Source organism: Triplophysa rosa, linkage group LG19 (genome assembly GCF_024868665.1).
Source record: "Triplophysa rosa linkage group LG19, Trosa_1v2, whole genome shotgun sequence".
Lineage (NCBI taxonomy): Eukaryota > Metazoa > Chordata > Actinopteri > Cypriniformes > Nemacheilidae > Triplophysa > Triplophysa rosa.
Window position 1 is genome coordinate 11,636,041 of NC_079908.1, and position 19,141 is coordinate 11,655,181.

General features: G+C 36.8%; 1 protein-coding gene across 1 annotated transcript in view; it reads right to left on the minus strand.

The window, feature by feature from the left end:
* The window catches only part of jam3b (junctional adhesion molecule 3b), a 33,710-nt gene extending 16,278 nt beyond the window's left edge, over positions 1-17,432 (minus strand). The window contains exon 1 of the mRNA XM_057360202.1: positions 17,322-17,432. Coding sequence (XP_057216185.1) covers positions 17,322-17,370 — 49 coding nt within the window. The 5' untranslated portion in view covers positions 17,371-17,432. The remainder of the gene's footprint in view (positions 1-17,321) is intronic.
* Positions 17,433-19,141: the final 1,709 nt, after the last annotated feature.

The following is a 19,141-nucleotide window of genomic DNA, read 5'->3' on the forward strand; positions in this document are numbered from 1 at the left end:
GCGGATATAAGAGATGTATTTCAAAATGTGTAAGTATCATAAACCTTTGTTAATCACAGATCTTATTTTTTGCCATCTTCCAAAAGTCTTGTGGAAAAATGCATAGGCTTTCGATCGAGGGAACCAGTGCATCTCTGAGGTACACTATGACCTCATGTTCTGATCTCAGACGCACATCCTGCTTCATCTCATGTTAAAGGCGGGGTAGCCAATTTCCGAATTACGCTTTAGACAACTGAGTCGGGCCGAGTACCAAAACAACCTTGTAGCCATTCAGCAGTAAGGTGCACAGTGCACAGGACGGACATTAGCCGAGCCGAGCGCTGACGAAAGCGAAAGATGGGGGTAGGAGTGTGTTTGTTTTGGTGATTTGAACATCAACAACGGCTAAGAGAAACCGGACACCCCGCCTTTAAGTAAAGATATCTAATAATGACAGCATTGGTGAGATGACAGTCGCAATCGAATGTTTTTAATTCATATTGATACGTGAAACATTAGTCTTGTGCTGTTTGAACATTCACATTTTCATTAAACTGAGAACAGAAAAATATTCTGTTATGTAACATATTCCCAAAGAACCATTTCTCTAAATGTTACAGACATGTAAATGAGGATGTTTCTCTCAAAGAACACACAGCTTTGTAGATCTCATTTCAGACTAAAAATAGTAGCGTTCAACAAAGATAAAGCAGCCTCCACAACCTCCAAAATACCTCTGATATTCCTTCAGCTGCTGAGCAAATGTCACCAGCCGTCACTTCAAAGTGCAGAACAAGGCGACATTCCTCTTAAAGCGCACTACTGCATAAAACACTCGCTGTAGTCGGCTGAATATTAATTGTCTTCCCAAAGCACTTTATTTACCTGCCTGAGGTACATTAGGTGAATCAAAGCAGACTGGAATTGGTTGGGCTATGATGTGCAACAGGATTTGCATTTGTTCTAAATTTGGATGGTTCGCTTTCCACCAGAGGCTCAGCAGCCAGTTAACCTGAGGTATCTGAGAGGTAGACTGCAGCTGAGCTAGCCTCTGATCTTGCCAGGTCAAAGACTAAGCTAGAGTTGAGCGGTGAGAGAGGGGCAGTGGTGTCACAGAACGCCTGAGTACATGTCACTTTGCGTCAGCATTTGTTACTGCGGGAGGCCCCTTTCCTTTTGTTCTCCAGCCGAATGAAGTTCACAGGATCGTGTAGTTCCCATTCCACTCTCTTTACTGTACCCCTTCACGCCCCGTCTGCATGACAACAGGCCTTCCAATGAGGTAACAGTGGTGACAGTCAGCTGTGTTTAGTGATAAACTGAGTATTTATTTCGACAATAAAACGGATATATCATATGAAGACACCACATTCCAGTCACATGAAATAACTGGGCTTGATTAGATCACATTCTTTTTTCCAATAAAAAATAGATCCCTTGTTTAGTGTCACATGGTTCAAGTCCACATGAATGCCAATCGAAACCTTTGTTTTGTGACACAGTTTCAGGCAGTGGGAGAGAATGAATACTTAATTAATCAGGACATAGCTTTTTGGCTACTGTGCTGGAACAAAGACACAAAACAGTCACAATACAACAGCACAAATAACTCCTAAGTGCCCCAATGAACTTATAAACACACTAGATAAGGAGACTTTTTATTTTTATGCTGCACCTGATTCATATTTATAGCTTTTTTATTTTACATTTTGTAATATATATGTACAGGGCAGATACTGATATGTTGCATATACATGCAGGTGTGGAAAGAATTACGAGACCATATCAAAATTATTTTCAGTTTTTTTGTTTTGTTATTTAAGTGTTAAAAAAAAAGTCTTCTATGTTTCTATTTGCCTTTATTTGCAGAAAATGAAAACTGGAGAAACAGGTCAAAATAACAGAAAAGATGCTCTGGATTTGTTTCAGATCTCAAATACTGCAAAGAAAACAAGTTTATATTCACTTTTAAGCAATACAACAGTAATATTTGTACATGTATTCAGGAAAAATTCAAAATATATTTTTATGTGATAACCTGGATTTTTTCATAGTTTTCATGTGTCTTGTCATGCTGTCAGACTTTCACATTGCTGTTGGATGACTTTGTCACTCCTGAGACTTGATTTTATTGAAATTCAACAGACTCTTGATTGGAATGACCACAATACATCTAGAAATGCTGATTAAATGAAAATTTGGAATGGTCTCATTTTTTCTGTGGTTTTACCTCTTTACCTCTATTTTATTTTATTTTATTTTTTCGTTTCTGGTTGTTCTTTTATGTTATGATGTTACGCTAAAGACAGTAAAGTACTTCATCTACTCAAAGTACCCTCCGTACTCAATGCATAAAACAATACATTTTCTTAACGTTTAAATCTTAATCAGTGTTAGGAAATTAGTAGAATATAAATACTAAAATATATAACACTTTTTAAATGTAGGCTTAAATAAACAGGATCATTTGACCTGAATCATTAATTGCTTTTCCGGTGGCACAACTGAGGGAGCACAGCACTTTCAACACCAAGGTCATGAGTTCCCAGGGGATGTAAAATGTACTTGTAACGAGGAAGACGGGACGAGAGCCGTGAGGGAACGGTGCGAGGCCGGTGACGCGAGTGATAATGAGTGTCAGCTGCGCGTTGCACCGGTCTTGCATCTCTCACGGAGGAGCGGAAGCATAAAAGGATGAGTGCCAGGAGTGAAGGACGAGAGAGGACCATGCCTGGACATTGTGTTAAGTTTTATTTATTTTTGTGTGGCCGGCAGTTGACCGTGAGGTACTTTTACGTAAATGTAAAAGTAACAAAACGTATCCATTGCAGGTACTAAGTTATTTTTACAGGGGTGAGAACAGGTTACTGTTGGAGGAGCCTTTGCTATTTATAGCAGCTGTCAACAGCAGGCACAGGCCACCCGGCCTACTAATTGGTTGCATTTGCAGGTAACTTGGAGCTATACATCTCTCCCCATCCCAGCATTGACTGCCCCATGATAAGGGATTACTTTTCAACCCTACGGCGCGAGGAGCCATTTCAACAACTGCTTGTCACAGAAACCTGAGATAAGAATATCTAAAACAGCTCGCAAACATTTGCATGAATGGAAATGAAGTTCTTATCTCTCTCTACAAGCTTTAATTCAGCTCACCAAATTGTTTTCAACCGAACAGAGGATCTGAAATTCACTATGAGGCAGCGTCAACGAAAATCTGTAAATCGTGTCGCGCTCAGTTCCAGAATTAGCCGCTCGCTCCTTTCAGCACAGATGGCGTCATCCCCGCTTACTGCAAATGCCTGGCATTCTGCTGCAAGCAGACTGACCTCTTCCTTAATCCTAATTAGGAATGTAATTTCTGCCAGAGCCTTCTTCAAGATCAGTGGCAGTACAAGCTTGCGCTGTGAAGCAGAGAGAAACCTTCTCTTCTCTTTAACTCGTGATATTAAACTACATGAAGCAGCACCAGGATTTCTGATGACGTCGTTACAGGACGGATTAAAGCGTAAAATGCATGCAAGCGTCATTGCTCTTGGCTGTGTTTCTCTATATAATGGGCTGTGATAAAAACATACAATAAGAGTATTGAGCTAAATCCCTGAACAGGCTTAAAATAGAGTGATCTGAAGATCTAAAGGATATTAATTCACATTTCCACCCTCTGCATTCACAAACACTCATATGCATACACAAAAATGGCATAATAAATTCGCACTTATTTCTATATAACAATGGTTCTGTTGGATGATAATCTGTTGTTTTATACTTGAAAAAGTCCCAGTGTTGGCAACATCATCTATTGTTAAATGCAGGAATTGTGTAACAAAGCAGCGAGGTATGGCCTCTGTCTGACAGCTGAATAATGCCACCCTACTGATGTTGGAGACTTTGATTTAGCAGGGATATTCTCATAATCCTCATCACTTCCTGCTTAAAAGGAATGCCCCATAATGCAGTGGGGTAGGTGAAAAGAGCACATTGGGGGGGAATTGTTACATTTCATGAATTATATCAAACTCACTCTCTCTTCATATATGAAAAATAAAAACTTTTACTCATATTTAATATCAATATTTATGTGTTTGCGCAGATTTTTTAAAGAAGGATGATTCTGATGAAATATTTGATATTTTCCTCCCAACCACCAGAAAAACGTTTACACAAAAATGTTTTCTAGTTTTAGGAAAAAGTACGAAGCAAATCAAAGTACGAAAGGAGAGAAGCTGTCAGTCTATTCTCTGCTATAGAATTATTGCCTTCACCGAGCAATGAGCACATCAGCAGCAGGAAGCTCATAAACTGTATAATAGACCCGGCAGCAGCATTCACTCCTCTCTTCAAGATACAATCAGAGCTAAAACAGCAGGCCAAGCACAAACCCCAGAACTCACATTGTCTATTGTGTTGCACCGGCCCCCCATTGCATCTCTGGTTAATTGTCTTTTGTTTGTGCTCCTGTATGAAAGCCATTATGTGTACTAGCAACACGCAGCTCTGAGCAGCTGGATCAGCTGAATCTAATGTAGCTGGGGCTCTAAAACTTTACTTCTGTCAAATCCATCCTTCACATTATTTTGCACTTAAAATGAAATCAATAAAACATACCTATTATTAATATGAACAATTATAGATTAACTTCTCTACATATACAATACTTTCAGGATGGAATTACAATTAATTAGATAAGGAAGTATTTAGTAATGTTGATGCATGCAAATTATTTATATTGATTATTATTTATTATCTGACAGCATATTGTTAATTGATGTGTAAGGGTATATATATATATATATATATATATATAAAGAATAAAAACAGTATATATACAGTATAGAAAAATATAGAAAAAAACTAACAACGAAGATAAATATCTCTTATAAATATTATTAATATAAAATATTATTAACAGTTTGTTATCTACATTTTTGCTGTCACACCATAGGACACATGTACGGTATGTCAACTACCCATATACAGTATATAATCAATTCTTGGTTTGTGGTTTAGAGTTCCACTCTCTCCTTTCATTTGCAAATGCAGTCCGCATTCACTTCTGCCTTTACAACAACACCATAAAACATGCCTTTCCTCTCCTTTAAAACCAGTGATCAAGTCTGCTATTAAATCACGACTGCAAACCCAACACACTGTTGCAAATATAACCTTCTGCATGACCATAGTTTCTGCATGACTTTTCTTTTGCCGAACACAAAGACCGTAGCTGCTGATCTAAAACATGCACACTGAATTGGTTGTGTGACGTCTTCCGGACTTTTCTATCCCAAAACGTAAACAAAAGAGGGTCTACACACAGGATGATACATAGTGTGTTTATCAGACTGGCTTGTTCGGGGAAGCTTTCTGAACCTGTTTTCATTAACCCTGATTTATTGTTAGGGCTGTGCAATTAATCGAAAATAATTGTAATCGTCAATTTTCAACAATTACAAAAACAAAATAATCGACATAAAACGATTATTGTGCCGTATTCCATTTTGCAAGGATCATCTCTTTTCTTGTGGTATAAATCCAGACTTGTAATTTTCAGTTGAATTCACAGTTTAAAAACCAAGTTTTTTTATTTTTCTATGTTGTTTTAAAACTTAGTGAGTAATCATGTTAAATAATCGGGATCTCAATATTGGCCAAAATAACCGTGATTATGATTTTTGTCATAATCGAGCAGCCCTATTTATTGTTACTTTGATGTCAGATTAATGCGAGCATCGTCACAGCAGATCCAAAGAGGTATCACAGAGCAGCCAGACAGGAGGGTCACTAATAATGTGAGACAGATGACAGGTGAGTCTGTGTTTGGACAGACACTGCAGGTGAGAGGTCGTCTTCATTCCAGGCTTTCGCCAGGGAAAGCTACTTTGGCTCAGCCGGATCAACTTACTACAACTGTTGCGACTTTCCCTGATTGTTGGTTAAGGAAAGTTCTGTATGCAAAGTTAATATATTAGAGATGCAGCGATACTAAATTTCTCCACGAGAAACCGGTATACGATAGCCGAATATTCAGAGTTATATCTGCTAATATGGATATCTATTCTGAAGAATAAATATTCTTAGAATATTTATTCTTAAAAAGAAGAATATTCTTCTTAAAATATTTCTTAACTTTCTGACTGTTATTATTCATTCATATTAGGGCTGTCACAATTATTAAATAATCGTCTCATCGCGATTGTTTGACCTCATCACGATGGTTTCAGATCATCGCAATTATTGCACATCTCTATAGAAGACACTAGGGGAGCTGTAGTGCATCTGCATATTGCATATTTTATTGTATATATATTATATTGTAACTAAAGCATGGTAATACTTGTAAAATGTACCACCACAACACAATCACTTTAAAAAAAAACTAAAGCATATACCATAAAAATAACCTGCAGTACAATTTAATATTATTTCAGTGTGAAAACCAGTCTACCAAAATCTCATTAACATAGAAGTAAACTTTTATTGTAGTCTTGCAAATGAGAAAAAAACAGATTAGAATCTTTTCTATGACTGATAGCATTTTAATGGTGGCTTCAATTCACTCCTCATCAATTTACTTAATTTACAAGTATTTGGTGGTTGTATTATTGACAGGTAAAAACCTAAACCTTAAGTATGATGACCCAATGTTTTCCTATGTATTTCCAAGAAAAAGAACATAGTCTTTATATTCAGAACAATATGGTCGTTTCAAAGATGAATAAAAAATGTATGAGAATTAAAAGTCAAAGCTCTAAAACAGACAATTAATCTTATAATCGCAATGATTTAATAGACAATTAATCGTCAGCCAAATTTCATAATCGTGGCAGCCCTAATTCATATAATGACTATTAATATTGAATTTGAACATTTTCTATACACAGAGCACAAATTCATTGCATTTTATAAAATCAACAAAGCTGTCTACACAGTCAGGACTGGTTGTTACTTAAACACAGCTGATTCACAAGTGCATATATGCACACAACAGACATATCTGTAAATGGTTACCATGCCCAACCGCTGCTATAAAAGCATGTCGTAAATAGACTGCAATGGGAGTAGACGTAAATAGAATTTTACTTTCAACTCACTTCTACTTTTAAACATGACAGCCATAACTGTAATAATAAAAATTTTCTTTAATTGCGAGGTCCTATTAAGAGTTTCGCTGTAAGAGTTTAAATTCAGTGTATTTTTATCAGCTTTATCATCTTCTACCAACTACCAAAACACTACTGGTATAAACCTTTTTACTTTCATCTTAGCTTTACTTTTATTTTACTATCACACACTGACATCTGTGCATAAATCTCTAAATAAATAAAACATACTTTAACTAAAAAAAGCCACAAGAATTTAAACAGAGTGAATTAGGCTGAACCAACAAATGTTCACAAAGACATGCTTAAGATTCAAATAGTTTGCATACGCAGTCTAAGTGGTCAGCGAGGGAATGTTCTGTGAAACAGGTGGAGTGAGCGTGGGGGTTTCACAGCACGGGAAACTCACCATCTGAGCAGCAGGCAAGCAGTGACCTCCCCACAGAAAGCTCCTGGTCAGGAGGATTCCCTCTTGTTTGGGAAGCACTTTGCTCCTGCTCACTGGGCGAAAATGTGGAGCATTTGATGCCCATCCGCTGCCTGGACATCTAAAACAAATGTGGACATTCCGGGAGCGTGGGAGGACGCAGAGGACTGACATCTTACTGCAACTTTGGGAAAGCGCATCACTCAACGGCAAAGTGTGGGCGTGTGCTTCATATTTTCAACAGTTTTCTTGTTTTGCATACTTGCCTCTTCAAGTGTTAACACTTGAAAAAACAAAGGCAGTGTATTTCAAAGAAGAGATTCTCTCGTTTTGCCACTGATGCAACATTAAAACTTGAAAAGATCTCTAGCATCTTTCGTGATTTATAAGCAGTGACATTTAACACAGCTTTGGTGCGTCTTCAAGGCCCATGAGGCCATATTATAGACACATCTGATGTTTGCATGTTCATTAAAAAACAGTGAACCGCTTATTTCTGAAGCTTGAGATGTATTAAAATAAAGTAAAACTATATTAATTCCCATTCAGTGAGGAGCCAGGCTCAGCCCTTGTCAAAGAGAAATTCAAGTCTTCACAGAAAGGCAAAAAAAAAAAACTTTACTCAATCTTTGCAGTTTGGATTTCAAGGACTCATAAGCACTGCATACATCACGCATTAGGGTGATCAAGATGTTTGCTTCTGCAGAATTTTAGTGTCCTGACTTAATGCATGGCGCTTATCTGCCCTAAGCTGCCCAGAGAGACTACAATGTAAACTGTCTAATGAGGGTAGTTTTACGAGGGGAATAGTATTTCCTCAACTGCTGAAAATATCTGTCAACTCTATTGCCATCATTAAAATCTCCAATTTGGGTTGCAGTAGATGTAATTAACCCCACCTATGATAAATGTAACACATGTGATGTCTACTTTTGACAACTGTGCTCTCTTCCTAAATGTGGTCAGAAAGAAAAATGCATTAGAAAAATGCACCTCAGCTAGGGATGTAACGATTCACCGTGAGCCGGTTGAAAGTCGATTATAATGTGTGACGATTCAAATCGGTTGAGGTGTGAACTGAATCGTGATACATTTTTTGAACAGCAGGGGCCGCCATGTTCACTGCAAACCTACACGTGGACATGCTGATATTTCTTAAATGCAAAAAATCCAAGAAAAGCACAGACAGTATTAGTTTGTTTATATTAAAGAGACTTTTTCTATTATTAATTTGTTATAAAATTGCAGTTTAGTTTTGTTATTTAAAATAAAAGATAATTTTATTATACAAAGAAACGTGAAGCATATAATGCAAGGGAAGTTGTTCATTTCTAATTTGTTTCAACTCATTTTGTAAAAATAAATCGTGAGTAAATCGTGAATAAATCGCATCGTGAGATCAGAATCGTGAATCGCATCGCATCGTGAGCTGAGTGAATCGTTACATCCCTAACCTCAGCACTGCCCCTTCATAAAAAAGATCCTGACAATTTGTGCTTGAGACATGGGATGAATTAACCTGCCATAGACGTGCCATTTCCATTGCAAAGATGGCTTTCAATTGAAGCAAATATCCATAAGACATAAGAGAGGTGATGTAGATTTGTGCTGAGAAAAAAAATAAAGCAGAATGCCTGCACACTTCTGCATGCATGAATGACTGGCCTTTAAGTCAATTTTTACAACATGAGACATCACACATGCACTTGCTACAGAAAAAGCTGAACATCACACACTAAACAATACTTGAGGATCATGCACCATAACTGTGAAGTCATTCAGAATACAAACTTGTGCAGAAATACTTTTTGAATTCAGATCTGGGTTGTGAAGTGAAGCATCAAACACTGCAAGGTTTAGTCTTGCGTCTGCTTACAATATCAATATCCTGTGACTAAAATACAATTGAAATACTGTAAAATAGAATTGTAAACAACTTTATACACAACATTTTCTGTAAAATCTGTCCTTTCTAAATGCCCAACATCTGCGGACCTGCTCCGACTCACACCAGCTGGTGCCAAATGGAGTCTTCCTTCATCTCTGGGTAACTTTTCTTTTTGAGGAGCACAATGAAAGACAACTTTTAAGAGTCCCAGCTGAAAGGCATTATTTGCTTGTGTGCCAGTGCACTTTATTTATGATATAAATTATTTGTTGTCTCCATTCTTCCCCTACTGTTTCATGTTTTTAATATTTCAAGAACCTACACATCAGTGTTCTCTTTGTTCTTGAATCCAAAAAACAACAACATGAGCAAGCAGTCATTTCTGAGGTATCACACAACACATACTCACTCTCAGGTCTCCAACAATGCAAAACTTGAAAAATCCTGAAAAGCAATGGAATCACTGCTGCTTTTTAAGTATTTGTCAGAATGTTTATAGACAACAAATCCACCTCTTTATAAAATTTTTTTTTGTTCTTTCATCTCGTGCTCATTTAGCACAACTTGAATCGAATTTAGATGGATCTCTATGAGGATTATATTATGGGGATTTGCATATCTCTCTGTCCCTTTAGAAAACAACTTATGCAAATGCCAATGCAATTCAATAATTTAAGAAGACACAAATTATGATAGGGCAGAATGAAAATATGGCTGCGGCTAATCATTTCCACAGTTTATGAGAACATCCCCCAGGGAAAGCACACTGCCAGAGATTTTATAATGAAGAGGTCAAACAAAGCAGATGCTAATGTATTGCAATAGGGCTAGTAAATCAACATGCCTTTTCAGTGTATATTTTACATTAAAGCAATTCCTCAGAGGAATATTTAAATAAGATTTTAATCCAAAAGATGCTTGAGAAATTCAATGAATGCTATTCTGGAATATAAATATGTATTTATTTTATTTATGTGTTAATAAATCTTGCAAATAAATATGGAAAACATCCTAAATGTTCTTTAAGTTACATATTGTTGCACAATTCTGCATTGCTCTGATGTACCAGTGTATGACAATAACAGTGGAATCCTTTACACATCACTTATTTACAATAAGATGTTTTAATTACATCCAACGGTCTGGCATAGTTTTTGTATCTCTGCACATTATGAGGATGTCTTAAGTCTTAAATCTACTTAAAGGCTACTGTCTGATTAGTTTCCTGCAGGAAACATCTCATGCACCATATCTTAGTGACTCCTTTTAAGGTCATCTCTGTAAACGCCATTACGCTGCTGAGATGTAAACACGGCGCCTGTGTCGCCTGCTAGGAGGCAAATCTCAGAGATAACTTTGCCGCCTTGAGACATCCTCAACAATCTATACAATCATCAGGAAAAAGAAGATTAGCTTTATTGCTAAGATTGTGACTGCAGAAACATGAATGCGGTTTTCTATTAAATATAAGTTAAAGCTTATAAAAGAGACATAAAATTATAAATGGCTTCGTCGATAAACTACGACAACAATTAGCCAAACAAATCTTTTTTTCTTTATTAAATATTCATAAGCTTATTTAGACATCCCAGGGCCACCGGGTAGAAAGATCTCTGCCAATGTCTGGCAGTATGACAACTATTCAAAGCTTGTTCATGGCATGAATTTGCACCAGCAGCTGTACTCAACGCATACTATTACAAAAGTTCACTTAAGTTTAAAAGCCACTGGATAAATCAAACCTTACACATATTTAAGCTCTGAGTGTTTCAGGCAACTTGCTCTTTCTCTCAGATTGCCCTGAGTTGAAAGCTGGTAAACTAAAGTTTTAATGTCGAATAGAACATTGAACATCAATAGATTTCTCAACAGAGAGTCATACTGAGTTTTAGTTTTAAGTTCAAACTCTATCCTGTTCACTTCGCAAATACGTGTGAGAAGCTCCATGAGGCCCTAACGCTGGTCTGCCAGATGGTCTGGGTACAATCTGTCAGTGCAATCTGACCAGTCGGCTAAATGCACACAACAAATCTGGTGCTAATGTGGATTTTAACCCCGAGAGGAGTTACATTGCACTAAAGAGCCAAATTTGATTCTTGAGTTGCTCTGTTAATGTTAACTTAATCTATCAACTAATAATCATTCATGACTTAGCGAAAAATAACACTCAATATGAAATCATTCAGGTTGCAGGGTTTTTCCTGCATAGAGAAATTGGAGGCAGCCGTCTCCGTCAAATGTCGTGCCGCCTCAGACTCTCGCCAAAATTATGTCGGGTGTCTTCACAAGAAATGCTGCGTGCATTTAACAGACTGTCATTTGTAACTGCAGTTGCGGCATTATGCCACAGTGAAGGCGCTGTTTCGTTATCAGCACACTGAGGTGCTAAAAAGAGTTGCAGAACAAGAGCTAGCTGTGTTTCACGGCTGTTCATTTTGCATACAAGTACGTTTCATTTCTTGAAATTTATTAAATTAACATGACGTACATCACTGTAATGTCTTTAGCTGTGCAGTTGGACCGTTGAATCAATAATTGTAATTTTCATCTAATTTTATTAGAACTTTTAATGTCACGGTAGGCCTACGTGTGTGTGTGTACAAGATCAGGATGGCACCACCTCCGCCTCATTTTGAGCCAGGAAAAACCCTGAGGTTGTTGAGACTATTTTAAGCATGGTATTTTACACCATTACTCTTTAAAATATATAGGCTCAAAGGCCCTAACTATGAAAAGTGTCAAAAGTAATACTTTTAGGAGTTATAATTTTTCTCTTTTATGATCAACAGCTACTGTATGTGAAACCAATAAAAATTGGTTTGTGTCAGGCGAGTAGATATTTTCATTTGATTGACTGTCTTGCTGTCTACAAGACTTGCTAGAGTCGTAAACATGACAAGGCATAATTCAATTGCACCTTTAGTCAGATTATAAATCAAAGTGGATGAGCTGTTTGTTGATGAAGCTTCATATTGTGGATTTTAACTTCTTATGCAGATAGACATAACCCTGTAAGTACCATTAATGCATCATAACTCAGCACTTTTTAGCCCCAATCCCCAATCTAGCCCCAAACTGAAGGTTTGCAGTCACAAAATTTATTTGGAGGTGTCGTTTTTTCACCCCTCTGCAGTCATCTGCTCTTTATAGCAGGCAGTTTAGAACTTGATATGTGCTGTGAGAGATTCAAATTATCAGGTGAATCATGTGAGCTAGCCTGTTCTGACTCTCAACATTTGTACTTGTGATATGGAACATTAAAAACAAGGTGGGAATCCGGCAGATGTTTCAGCTTGAAGAAATGAACTGATATTACCCATCAATTCCCTCTGCAAAGACATCATATGCTCGCTTATCTTACACAACACTTATCTGTAGTAGTATACAGTAAATGCAATGCTTGTTTAAATGAATTAGGGATGCACCGATATGTAAATTTTGGTCGATAACCGATAATTCTTGAACATTGGAAGCCGATAACCTTTATATTGGACGATATACAGTAGCTAAATATTAATATTCTTTAACTTTTAAACTTGGTATAATGTTTATTTAATAAACAAATTAAAGATGTCCTTCCAGAGCAACCCAGAAAGGTGTTCTCAATAGCCACAAGTCTAACAGGTCTCAAGACATAAAGCATTCAGACAGCAGTCTGATTCAAACAATATGCTTTTATTCCTATAATTTACACATTCATAAATATCACATACATCAACAATGTTTTGCTAATAGCAGTAAGTGAATGATCATGACAGAAAGAATGTACTGGATTTTAACTGTGAGCAGCGTGCAGCTGAAGTGGTTCAACCAGAAGAAATGATTAATAATTTATCGGCTATAATATATTGGCATACATTTTATTATCGGCCATTACCGATAACATTTAAAATGACCATTTATTGGCGATATAGATATGGCCAATAATGTATCGTGCATCCCTAAAATGAATATCATGTCTGTTCTATTAAAATGATCTCCGAAATGTCAGCTGTATCTCTGAGCTTATAAACAGGGTACACTGGCATAGCTTGTTTCCATAGAGAGTACAGCAGTTTGATTTCAGCGGCTGTCAGATGATGTCGCATGTTTCTATTTTAGGCAATAATAATTGCCTTTGTGACAAAATTAATCTCAGGCAATTATATGAATTTGGTACATGAAACTTGTTCATTTGCAAAGGAACACTGAAGGAAAAAACAGACAATATTTCCATCTCTAAAACTGGCTAATAAGTAATTATTGCATGAAGCGGACAGTGTCCAACTGTTTCACTGAGGCCAGGCGCTCTATTGACCTACTGTTCTATGTAACCAGCAAATTTGCACAAGCACGTTCTTCCCATTGGGACCATTTTACCAGATTAAAATCACTAACAGGAAATTTACACAAACATGGGGATGATAGGGTATTCAAAAATTACCACCCAGACCCGGAATAAACAAAGAATAACCATATTTTATGTAAGCAAATAGGCACATTCGTTTAGATAGTGATGTTGACCACTGTTTATGTTTTATAATAAATTCTGGAACAATGTTCGAAATTTACAACATTTCCAACAAAAGTGAAAAAGAAAACACAAAGACTGAAACTATTAAATCACCGTCCATAAAATAAAAGTGGGGCGTGTTTTAATCCTGCACTTTTGCACGGGCACCAATATATCCAGACCAGCAGTCAGGCACTATTTTGATCAATGCTCGATCGTATTGACATTTAAGGAATGCACATGCTTGCCATTCCTGAACTATGAATCTGCTGGGTCTAAGCTTTCCCCTCCGCATCTGTCACTGCTTAGCATAAGATAAAAATGAATGAAACCAGGATAAACATAAAAACAAGCACCTCTCATGTTTCTTTTGGAGAATTCGGGGGGATTTCCATTTCATCAGAAATTCAAAATACATAGTCTTTGAATATCAACTGATTTTTGACACCTCTGTATAACCTTCACCACTGTTTCCAATACTACACAAAATAAAACACAAAAAAGTGAGTTCAGTCTGTCCTGAGTTCTACTGTGGGCAAGTAGTTCACATTTGTTCTTAATGCTGAAAATCTGCGATGAGCTGAATGGGACATATATTTAAGCCTATGTGAGGGTGGTCCCCATTCACTTGCACCCACAGCCGCTCAGCTGTTTCTAAATGTTACTGCGGGTTGCTCTGCATGGGCGGCCGAACATGTGCAACTCTCCTGTTGCTTAAAGACTCAGCATGTTTTGTCGCACAGCCTGTGTTGTGGTACCTGGATTATGCTGGGACCCCCTGTCTGGAATTTTTCCCATCACTGTACCGTAACTGCCTTTACTCTAGGAAAACAAGATACTGATACCTTCCGGCTAAAGCAAGTTTTCAGCAAAAATAAGCATGTAACATTGTGTGGAAGGGTAACACAACAGCCCTAGAGAAGAGCACAGGGAACAGCTATCTTTCCATATATATTTCTCTCTGTCACTTATGCACACATCAAAAATGTCAACCAGTAACTGATTTGCCCAGCAGGTCCAGCACGCTTTTCAAGAACCCCGAGAAAACCATTTCCAGCAAAGGGTTGGAGAGAGAAAACATACTGCCTTCTAGGCAAGGATGTAACCCAAGATTCAGTGGACCAAATGTAAAAATCAAAGAAGCTGACCTTAAAAAGCCTAGATAGATCCACCACATTTTAAATATTATAAATATATTATAGTACCCCATGCCCTGCTTATAGGGACCAGGACCAACTATCACTATTTCTACTATCCACTACATTTACGTTTTGATCACATCCAAAATTTAACCTACATTATCACACACTTTTTAGTATATTTTCATAGGCAACATAAGGAGAATACTATCTAAAAACACATTTCTTCAAAGTCTTAAGCCATTGGTTCTATTACACTAGGCAAAAATGGAAAGCTAACACTTGTTCAAGTATTTCATCTTAAATATGAGGTGTGATCTCAACCTTTGTACTATTCTGAATCAGTTCCATCCTATCCAGTAAAGCATAGCTTGGCACCAAAAGTGCTGGCAAAAGACACCAGAAACTTTCCACTGCACAATTACACTCCCCAGAGACTAGACATTGCTTTTAAACATATAAGGTATAACAAACTTGAGTAACGGCTTTTGGCACATGCCTTTACCTGCTCCATTCATTAGGTGATGTAAAACATACATCTGACTCTCTGATGCGCTTTAATGACAAACTTTAAACCCAAATGAGATCATATGAACCTTACATAAATGTGCTTCAATAGTAATACTGAACTAACATAATGATGCTATGATGCTACATAATGATATGTATTTCTTAAACTGACTTGATTTGCTGACTAATATGCAATCAATCGTATTAGTATATAAAATGTGTAACATAGGCACAATTTAAAGTGTTACCTCTTTTTTATGAGGAACTAGATATGATTTGGTAAATCAAATGTTTTATTTATAAAATAAATAATTGAATATGCAAAATTAACGTGATGTTTAAGCATAAACATAAAAAACAAACAAACAAAAATTTAGTATAAAACTTAAAAAAGGTATTTAGAAAATGGGGAGACAAAAAGTAATCCCTCAAAAGAAACCGAGAGCATGAGAAAATGTAAATGTTAGGATTTTCAAAACACATTTATCAGCAGATATAATGTCTTCTCTATCAGTGCAATTAAGATCATCTGCACTCTTGAAAAGTGGTGATAAGCAGATCTACAGACGTCTAGCCTACGTGACTTCAGACCACTACAACTACAAGCTAACCTTTACAAAAGGTCACACTTTATCAAACAAAAGACTAAGAAAAAAAATCATTTGAACTATTTCAAACATTTATAAGCCTCAAAATCTGCTTTTATTTTACTGGAGCCTTATTGGTATAAATTATAAATAATTATTATAAGTGTATTATATAAATCATTATTATACATTGTCATAAAGTCTAAACTACTGGTTATTTTCTGTGAAAGTTATGAAGAGAGACTTCACAATCACATTCAGTTCAACTGTAGATTCAGTTTTAATGTAATTCAGCTAACTTATCTGTCTAGACTGGAGTCTTTGATTCAATTACTACCGACTGTTCGAATAAACCAAGACAAAAATATGCTCATATATACTCCATTGTTTTCCATTATATAGAGCAGCTGTAGTATTAAAACAGAGTGTTGTTAAATGTTAAAGTCGATATTAATGTTTTATAAAGCAAAGCCTGTTGGCGCCCCTGTCGCGCGCTCCCGTGAACACTTTATAGAGAAAACCGTTATCTCACAATAAACATGCCGCTACAACTCGACTAGTCTCTCAATGTAAAACCCGACGAAATAACGCTCGTTTTTAAAACAAGCAGAATGCAGAATACACCACAACCACTTCAAACTCACACTCGTCATTTGTTTAATACCATTTCAAAAACTTTTTAAGCGGGGACAATGGACTGAAGCAGATTAGTTGTGAATAAAAACCTCTCACGATACCAGGTGGGCTTTATGGAAATATAACAGCCTCTTTATCAAAGGCGAATCATATATTCCTCAAAAACAACAAGCACAACAAGCATAAAAACCTGTAGAATGAGAGAATAAAGCAGTCGTGCGGATTTATTCGTGTTAAGTTAGTTCAAGTAGAGCTGGATGCGAGACTCCAGACAGTGATGAAGCAACTAAAAGCCACAAAGCACAACACAACCGACCAAAAATTTTACTTTTATCTCAGTTAGGCTTCGCCATTCACATTTAACAATCTGAAAACAGCTAACGGGTTAACGTTAGCCCAATAGTTTAGTGAGCTTAAAGAGACGACCGCTCTGAAACAGGACGCTCAGTGTGCTCGCTAGCGAAAAGACGATTGAAAAACTTTTATAAATGATTTACCGCGATTTATCACGCTGGCCTCTTCTACAAAGATAGTATAAAAGTATGAGAATATTTACTTACATTGCATGGACAGGAGGAGGAGAACGCAAGCCAGTGGTGTTAACGCCATCTTGGAGCCGATGAAATGTTCAGTTTAGCTGTACATGCGCAAAGTAAAGAGCTTTAGCAGAGGATGGAGTGTGTGAGTGAATGAGGCACGTCGAGCTCGTGCGTGAAGTTCCCATGGCTACAAAGAGCATCGTCTTTAGGTATATATACATAAACCTTGTTTTTAAATAGTTTTTTAGTGGTTGTTCAACATTTATCCATTCACTTAAATTATATTTATTTATTTAAAGCTACATTAATAAATATAGGCCTATCACGTATTAAAATGTTTTAATTATAATAATAGTATTACAATTACCGTGTTTTGGGGGGAAGTTATTACCATTTCAAGTCTACTACAAATATCATAATTAAACTGTAGTTACTTCAGTGATATAAATGGTAAACTGTGGTTACTGTAATAAAACCATTGTTATGTTTCATAAAGGGGAACATTAGCTTTAAAAGTGATCCTTATACATTATTTTAGCAAATCAGTGCTGCTTTCAATAATTTCAAATGTGACCCACTAGGGTACAAAAATTAATTACTTCAACATAATATGCAGTCGAATAAAAACACAGGCCCACATAATTTCTGTTTAAAGCAAGCAATAATAGAGCTAACCAGCTGGTTGAGAATTTGCTATCTGCAATTCTGCGTAGTATTATGCCATGCTTTATTCAAGGAACATTTAAGTCATGGTCTTGCATCTTGAAATCACAGATATAAAAGTTCAATATAGATTTTAGGATTTCACTCTGCATAACCCTACCATTTGAGGTGATGCAACCGCAACCTGTTTATATGAGTTTGTCTAAAAGCAAGGTCAGAGAGATTGTGCGTGTGAGACTATTTCAGTACAAAGACAATTCCAGCGTCTGACAAGAGATAAGAGTAAATCCAGAAGGCTCAAGGCACGTCATGTTTTTCCCATTTCAGAAATTATCGACAGCAAGGGCATATAGAGCAATAGTCACTCCGCGTTGCCGGCTAATACCAGTACTTGAACACAGAGCTTAATCCATCTGTAATCAGTGCTCTGATTGTATGTCGTTCAGTATGTCATGGGAGGAGCCACACAACGAGAGGTGATGGATATCAAGTCAGTATATTTAGATCTAGAATGTAGAATGGAGTCTAGAATGGAGCGTACACCAGTCAAGGCCAGCCACGGCGAATGTCACTAACAATAGTGACTTTAGTAAAAAATATAACGATAAAAAGTAATTAAATACAAATCTGAGTAAATAGACATTTACCAGACAACTCAATAATGAAACATGCTCAGCATATGAAACATATACTGTGCAGTATCATCTGAATAATTAAAAAATACCCATAGCAAATACATTACTACACTAAAAATTGTAAATGTTACATGTGATTTCTTTGCATGCCACAAACAAACAAAAAAATAATAGTAAAGTGTGTCCATTGAGAGAGAAGAGCCAGACAGTGTTGTGTAAGGTGGACTGTGTGTGGTGAGCTCAGGGGACATGAATGAATCCCCCTGGCTTTTGTGTGAGCATTCAAGCAGACATCCTAACATCTTCACACACTCACAGCAACCTCTGGCCACTGAAAACAGGAGAGCTGGGAAAGTGTGAAGATGTACATGATGTTTCCTGATGCCATGGGGATATGATTTATTACAATAAAATATATAGAGCAAAATAGATTTTAAAGTTTACTGAATGTGAGATTAATTGTAGAGAAATCCTGGGCTGGCACAATTATGCCTTCATTTCTGTTGGGTTGATTAATAAATTCTTTCCATGTTTACAAAGGAA